Source organism: Clytia hemisphaerica, unplaced genomic scaffold (genome assembly GCF_902728285.1).
Source record: "Clytia hemisphaerica strain Z4C2 unplaced genomic scaffold, Clytia hemisphaerica genome assembly, whole genome shotgun sequence".
Taxonomy (NCBI): Eukaryota; Metazoa; Cnidaria; class Hydrozoa; order Leptothecata; family Clytiidae; genus Clytia; species Clytia hemisphaerica.
Window position 1 is genome coordinate 962,810 of NW_027104594.1, and position 8,441 is coordinate 971,250.

At 36.8% G+C, this 8,441-nt stretch overlaps 1 protein-coding gene across 1 annotated transcript; it reads left to right on the forward strand.

The window, feature by feature from the left end:
* Positions 1 to 1,549: 1,549 nt before the first annotated feature.
* Positions 1,550 to 6,093, forward strand: LOC136824007 (uncharacterized). Its single transcript, XM_067080164.1, has 4 exons — positions 1,550 to 2,456; positions 2,716 to 3,006; positions 3,303 to 3,605; positions 3,818 to 6,093. Exons 1-4 carry the CDS (start codon positions 1,724 to 1,726, stop codon positions 5,905 to 5,907), a joined length of 3,417 nt encoding a protein of 1,138 aa, XP_066936265.1. The 5' UTR covers positions 1,550 to 1,723; the 3' UTR covers positions 5,908 to 6,093.
* Positions 6,094 to 8,441: the final 2,348 nt, after the last annotated feature.

An 8,441-nucleotide genomic window follows, 5' to 3' on the forward strand; every position in this document is an offset into this window, starting at 1 on the left:
CATTAGCTTTTTTTCAAATTGTAAAGCAGTGCGAGAAGCAGTGTTGAATTTTATTAGCCTTTGTTGCTACCTTTTTTGTCAACATGAAATAAACTATTACATACATACATACATACATACAAGTATATTAGAGAATTTCTCCTTGACGGTGACTAACTGGAGAAAATTCGAATCATAGAAAGAATAGAAAAAGTCCGAGTCTACTGTTATTGGATGAAAGAATTCTCACCGGGTCACATAGGGAATGATTTGATGAAAGCATATACAAAACGGAAGATTTTGGACCATACATGAGATTGCGGAACGAAAACCAGATTAATTTTTTTAATTGAATATCATTTGTAAGATAAGTGCATTAGATCATTAGATTGACGCTAATGAAAACGGAAAGTTTCGATTGTGCCATATACCCGGGGGGGGGGGGGGGGGGGGTACTTAGGCAAAAATGGGTGCTGGGTATGTGTGTGCCTTAAGGGTAGGGTTTTTCACCCTCCCAAAGTCTCTCTAAGGGTTACCAAAACAACAAAAGTCAAAATCAGTCTCTCTAAGGGTCGGTTTTTTCACAAACTCGGGTCAAAGAAAAGTGAAAAGTCAAAAAAGTGAGAACATTTTTAAAAAAAGTGAGAAAATTTTTCAAAAATTAGAGAAATTTTTCGAAAATTGGAGAAATTCTTTTAAAAATCGAATTTCTTTGGCCCATTATAGAAATTTTTTGTGAAAAAGTCTCTCTAAGGGTTGGGTTTTTCTACACTGAGTCTCTCTAAGGGTCACCTTTTCACCAAAATTCAGTCTCTCTAAGGGTAAGGGTCCAGAGGTCTGGCACGCACATACCCGACACCCATCAATCCTAGTACCCCCCCCCCGGGGCCATATATTTGATTATTTTGAGAGTAAACGAGTGCCTGATCGTTAAAATTCTCATTGAAAAGAACCTTTTTTATAAGAATACCAAGGTGAAATTCAAAAAGAAACAAACAAACTGCGCATCAGACTTTAGAAAAATGCTCATTTTAAACCTTTGATAAAGTCACTATTTGGCTCGGGTTTCATCTAGATCTTCAACGAGTGCTTTGAATAGAATCGCTTAAGCATGTTGAGAACACTTTAAGATTGAAAAAAAGGTTAAGCTAAAATTTGATGACTCTTATAAAAAATCAATTAACTAGAATGAGGTAATCTTAAGTATTCGAAAGTTGCATGCAAAGCACTTCGTGATCTTTTCATATCTCTTTTTTTAATTGAGTTGTTATCAACGATTAATGAAATATCTCTAATTTCTCAAACACACGAAAGAATTTTATTATCATATTCGAAAATGGTCTTTTCAATGACGTCAAACTAAGCCTACGTCGACTTTGCAAAGAGAGCTTTCAAATGACTGATTCATTATAAGGAAATAGTTGCTTGTTAGAAGTGTAGAGAAAATATTGACTTTTCACTGACTTCGCGAAATAATGACGTAGTTAGTTAATGGGCTCATTTAAAACCGGTAAAACAAGTTTTGTGATTCGGGGTATGGTCATATAAATAAAATTCGATGCTAGATTTCATTCATATTCATATCATTGCTTGTTTAGATTACTTGAAGCAAAGAAAAGGGAAATATTTACTACGCTATACTATCAACTAACTACAACGATTTATTGAAACCTACGATCAGCCAAGGAAACAATATTATTAGAGAGAAAGGAGTTGGAGAACATCACCAGCTCATTGGACAAAAATGTCTTTAAAAAAGAATGTATTTGGAACATTCTACATCATTAGAAATTTACTGCTCACGCCAGCATTGCGATTTCTCTTGTTTTTCTGTATCTGCATTCAAACATTCATTGCTTTCTGGGGATTCTACAACATTTGGAATGTGAACTCATGGAGCAACATTTACGACGTTACAGAGAATGTTTCGAACTACTTTACCAAGATTATCGAGTGTTTTATATCATTCGCCTTACTCACGTCCGTCCTTGTCAAAACAAAAACATTTCTAGGTGAACCGGCTAAACTCCGATTTTCCCTATTCAATGATATCGGGTTTCGATCGGTATGGATGGGAATGGGGACATTTTACATCATATGTTGCAGTATCACTGATGATGAAGCTATGAACATTCTCACTGAACAAGTTCAGTTCATGGCTACTGACACAGAATCGTTAAAAGAGCAAATCCGATTCGTATATTGGGCAAGATATATCTTATGTGTTGCTGGAGTTCTTTGTATCGCCTTCAGCATCTTTTTGAAATTCGGACAAAAGTTACCATGTTGCGGACACTTTTTTGATTTCGGAAATGTGGACGATGAAGATGCGCATGCGCGAGTTCAACCCAAGAAATGGACACGTGTTCCAACGAAGATTAACAAACTTTTATTGTTTATCTTCTACTTCTTTATGATGTCTTTCCCAATCTTTGTCATCAGCGTCCAAATCATTTATCTATACTTCGAATTTAAAGGTAAGTCAAGTCAAAATATGGTTGTTTTTCAAGTTGGAAGCTTTATTTCGACAACAAAATCTTTTTCCAATTAACTATATTTGAATTTGCTTACTGGATATTTGATAATTTACTTTTAAACTATGAGTTTGTGATCGTTAAAAAAGTAATAGTGAGTGAAATACTATGCATATTTCTGCTCATAATTTGCCTGGAAAGGAGACAGATATTCGTTATATCTATCCGAAAATGATCATTCAAATTTATTTTGATTTTCAAGGATACACTGTTGCTACAGCAACCACAGCAGGGGAAGTGACAGCTATCGTTGAAGAAGTGGTTGGCGCAAAACTGATGTACGGTTTACCAGATCTCGTCCTCGCTCTCGTCATCTTACAAAGATTTGCCAAACAATTCTGGTACAAACCTTATAAACCAGCTCAAAGTATCACCATTTTGTTGTATGTTTACCAGTTGTTCAGTGTGCACGCGCAAGCTAAGAAGTACAGCACATTCATTGTTCAAGATGGTTGGAATGTTTCTGAAGATTTATTCCGCAAAGTTTGTTTAGGTATGTGTTTTAAATTCACTTTTAATGATATATTCTTCAGCGATCCAAGTATGTATATATAAAGTATTTAGAAGGGTTTCTTTTACTGGCCCTCCCTCATGTAATCACAGCATCTCTTGTGAAACTGAAGATCATCAGAATTTTAAGACGGAAAACCTGCCAACATTTGAGGTTTCAAATGGAAGAGTTTAGAGAGTTTTTATGAAATTTTTGAACATTTAGCTTTTAACACTGAGAGTAAATGCTTTTGTGAAATCTTGAAATATCCAATTTTTTAAAACTAATTTTTTATTCAGGTTTATTGATCACCTACATCGCTTTCCCGATCTTGTTTTGGACCATCTTCATTGTGTTTGGCAAACATCATACCGATGATTTGACATCGGCAAGTGGGAGTGATACAAACGATTCCATGACACTCATCAAATCTGTTTTCATGAGAATATTCTCACCCATTAGTGCTATTTTTCGTAAATATATCTTCAAACCTATCAAATGGTACACAGCTATCTATACACTGGCTGTATTATTTGGACTTGCAGGCGGTGTTGCTACAGCGTTGAGTCAAACTTACGAAAAGTTTTACATCGATTTTCAAGGTATTTAAACTTTATATGAAAGTTAACATCTCGCAATGACCTTTTAAAAATCTTTTATTCATAAAGATACTTGATGACAATGGATAAAACCACTTGTCTTTATGGGTAGGGATGCTTTTTCCTCGGAAATACAGTTATTTCCATAGTGTCTTTAATAGAGTTGCAAGTTGATTTTAATTGAATAACATTTCAGTGAACATTTTTCTTTGAAGGTTTAGACGTGCTAAACAAAATCAATGACGACTTTTTGTCCATCAATAACAAAATCGTTGATGTTTCGAATGGGTTTGTTGTGGTTGCAGCGAATCTAAATCCGTGTATGGATTACACGAAAACATCAAGCGGTGGTTCATCAATCAGCTCTTTGATAGCAAAACAAGTTACCACAGCAGGAACTGATGGTCATGCTGGTTCAAACCCAGACTCCTCAAAAACAGTCATCCAACAGCTACACGATGAAAGCTCAGATGCTAATTTTAAGAAAGATTGTTTCACAACTGATAAAGGTAAACTAATATACTCAGGTGACACTAAGAATCCAGATTGCAAGAATGTTGAGAATCTATCGAACAATGATTTCGGGATACAGGAGTTGAAGGATAAAGAAGCATCAAACACAGAGACTCCACCGAGCTGCCCTGACGAAGCTACATGTTTGGCCAATTCACAATCAGTTATCAAAGATCAGTATGAATTAACGTTAAATAAAGAATGTGAGAATGCCGCCTGTGGCATCTTCATTGGTGGTCTTGTTGCTGCCTTTGCAGCCTCATTCATCCCGTTTGGTGGACCTGCAATTGGTAAAGGACTACAAGTTGCCCTGCGTATTACAAAAGGTGTGAAGCAGTTCGGAAAGGTATTCAAAAGAGTCGCCACACAAGTGAAATCGAAACTATCGAAGATCAAGAGTTTATACAGCACATTCTCAAAAATTCTTGGTGATAGTAATCTGAAGGTTGTTAACAATTATCAATTCTTCTATTTCCTGGCTCCAGCGATGCTGTTAATGGTCGTCGCGTTTGGTTTAGGATTCTTCCGACGTCGCAAAGCAAGCAGTGCATCAAAAACAGTTTTCCTATCATTCTTTGCATTGGTAGCCGGTGTTTGCGGGACATTCACATATCTTTCTTTTATCTTCACCGACATCTTAACTGAAATGTTCACACCATTCTCAGCCTTCGCTAACGTTTCCATCAAAACTGCTGTTGGTATGGATATGATTAAATGGGGATACGCTTTAAGTACTGTATCATCTCTACTGTTCTTACTCGCTGCTGTCTATTCCAACATTGCTTACTACATCTTTGGGAAATCATATGATGCGCCATCGAATGACCAACTGAATGAACACGAACGTCAAGAAATGGTTGAGGAAGAAAAGAGACGTAGGAGAAGAGCGAAAGCGGCCGCCAAACATCCTCAAAAGAAACGCAAAGAGGAATACGTCAACAAATTCTCTGGCTGGTTGGTCGCTTTCATCTTAACCATCCCTGTCTATTATCTCATCTTCCTTGCAAACAGTAACCAATCCACTCTTCTAACCATACAACTCACACCATCCGCAGGTCTCGAAGAAGTTCGTGTAACGTTCGGTCATACGAACGCACTGGAACGTGAATTCGGTAGTGCCGACGATTTAAACGATGAAACTAACGAAAATTTATGTGACATCGTAGCGAGCGCTGTCAAGGGTATCATTGATAGCATGAAGCTTCCCATACCCGGTGGCTCAATCAAGGGACTATTTGACGTCAATATCGGTATCCGACAAAACGTCGCTGACGTAATCCAAAAAGTTCGTGACGCCGTCACACTCAACGTCAACGGGTTCAACTTATTTGATGGTAATAACTTCCCGACGATCTCGTTATCTTTTGCGTCATGGCAAATGATCCTCGTATTTGGTGTTTCAATATTCATCGTTGTCGGGACGGCTGTTTGCTTTTTATTTACGTTTATCCAACAAATTGGTTTCCTTCGGGAAAGTCGAATCTTAGGACAAATAATCATGCCGTTTTTCGAACAAGTCATTATACCAGCTTCGATAGGTTCTTTCTTTGTGCAACTTGCCATTGTTGGTTTGTTTTCATTCATGGATGGTTTCCAGACTCCTATGTTTTCACTGTCCATGCAAGTTGGCCCTATGGTGACGTACGGATTGCTAGCATCCGTTGTTTGTATGGTGGCTTCCGTGTTTCGTATCATGACGGAGTACGCTCCAATCGCCGACGACTCGACTGATGGTCTTATCGAAGAGGCGGCAGATGAGGAAGCTGGGATAAGGTCTACGACCGCAATGTAAAACATTCACTAGTTCCTCGCAACAAAGTATTTATCGTTATTTAGTCCTGTATAATATTTAGATTTTTTACAGTCAACTTTTAGTCATTGAATACCTTAAAGGAAGAAATTTTGGCGGAAAGAAAATTTGGCGGATTTAGTTCCTGCCAAAATTTATTTTTTCCGCCATCCGCCAAATTAAACATTTTGAAAATATGATCTCTTTTAAGGTGTTTTTGCTATTTTTTCACTGTTTTGACGCCATCTTAAGGTTAAATTTTAAGCGATCGCCAAATTAAATTCCCGCCAAATTTAGGTTTTTCGTCCATCCGCCAAATTATATTCCCTCCGAAAAAACTTTTTTGGACATCCGCCAAATTAAATTCCCGCCAAAATTTCTTCCTTTAAGGTATATCAATTATTTTTAACTAACATATAATCGACATATATCTTATATCTCAAACATCTTATTACTGTATATAGTTTATTTATTCCAAAACTATTTTGGTCAAAAGAAACTTTTAGACTTTAAGACATAACCATTGCTATTTTCACGGTCATCTATTTCTATGTTTAAAAGCTTCCGTTACTTTCCATCGAAATTAGATAGTCCTTTACCAGGGCTCCCAGCCAACATTCATAAACTCCTCAACAAAGTAGGAAGTTTCACTAGTGTTTATTTATAGTTATTTAATCCTGTATAATATTTAGATTTTTTACAATCAACGTTTAGCCATTGAATATTATTGGATTGTCAATGCGAAAAGATGCTTCTTTACTTTAAGAACAATCCTAGCCTGGATATCCAAGCTCGAAATTTTAGAAAAAGCTTTACCTCAACATACAAAGTTCTAAAATTATAGAGCTTGGTCTGTCTAGAGAATGAAAGTGCAAACCCATTTTTCCAAAACTTTCCTAGCCAACACAGGGCAGCAAAACAGAACTTAATAAAAGAAGCCTTACAAGATCTAAAACCATTTAAAACATCCAAAGATTACACCAGAGTCCATGAACAAGTTTGCATGCATTATCATGACCTACCATCAGACCATGTTTTCTTGGAAAATGAACTTGCCTCTGTTTTCTTCTTTTTCATGTTTTCATGTTTTGATGCATCTCATTTTTTCGAATTAGTTAACTTGGAATTTTGAGGCAGAAGTTAAATTTTCAGAGCTAAAAAAGAGCCACAAAGACGTGGTTTGATATTTATGTTGAAAGTTAGCAAAGCAAAAACGAAAAGCGAAAGGAAGCAAAATCGCAAATTAACAACCCTGCAGATCTTCAAGCAATTCTATTCAAGATTGACAATCGCAAATTCGTTTTTCGTATGAAATTAATTCAATTTGAAATATGCGAAAATATGTTCGTAAAAAACACTCTTCAAAGCATTCAAAAAGTAGAAACAATGAACTTTTCAAAAATGTATAATATTTTAGGTCCCTTTTGGACAATTTGGTGGTTTTTGCTGCGGTTTCTACTGTGGAAATAGTGAAGGATATATGCGATGTCACTGTATTGGAGATTTCATTCAGGTATCCCATTTAAAACTATCGAAATGAAAAGAAAACTTTCAGGGGGCTGTCATTTGCAAATTCATATATGTGTACATCTTCAAAGTGACATGGGAAAGCCTGGTGGTTTATTAAAGCTAGCTAGTTTACACAAAGAGGTCAAAGCTTCAAAATCTGAGTTAACTAGCTCGAACAACTTAAAAAAGCTTAGAAAAAAACGAGTTAAAATATTCAAAACAAATCATTTTAATAACTCGAAAGTTTTGTCGCGCCTTAATAAGAGTTTGCTAACTCGAAAAAATCCAGGTGCACCTTAAATATCCGTGTTAGAAAAAATTATTACTCTCAGGTACCTAATAGCCGCCCCCCCCCCCACGCTAATTAATTTTTCAAAAATTTTCCACCCAGGGCATTCTTATTCCAACCCCCCCCCCGCTTATTAATTTTTGGGAAAATGTTTTTGAAAGTTCCCTCTTTGTCCTAATTCAGCTGTATTAGGCTTCTTTCGAAAAATTTTCCACCCAGGACATTTTTATTCCAATCCCCCTGCTTATTAAGTTTTGAAATTATTTCCAATCCCCTGCTTATTCCAATCCCCCCCGGCTATAAAGGTACCCGAGAGTAAGAGCACCATAAAAATGGAGTTATTTTTTAAAATGACGTCAGGTTTCCAAAACGTCTCAAATAGCTAACTTGGGTTTTCCAGGCCTCCATTCATTTTACGTCGAAATTGGATTTTGGCTACTATAAGCGGCCGTAGCATGAAGGTAGAGTATCCAGCTTCGGTGCGCAAGGTCGTGGATTCAATCTCTAGCCGTGTTGTATCAAAGACTCCCAAAATGGACCTTCATGCCTCTCTGCTTGATGCTCAGCTACCAAAAGACGGATCAAGGATAAGTGGAGAGATCCAGGGAAAGGAGTTACGCCCTCCTGTTTTATGGAGTAGACATCTAGAGAAAAGGAAGCCTTCGGGTCGCCCTCGACTGCGGTTGCTTACTTGTTTTAGGCAGAAGTTTAAAGAAATAGAATAGAATCAGTCTTTATT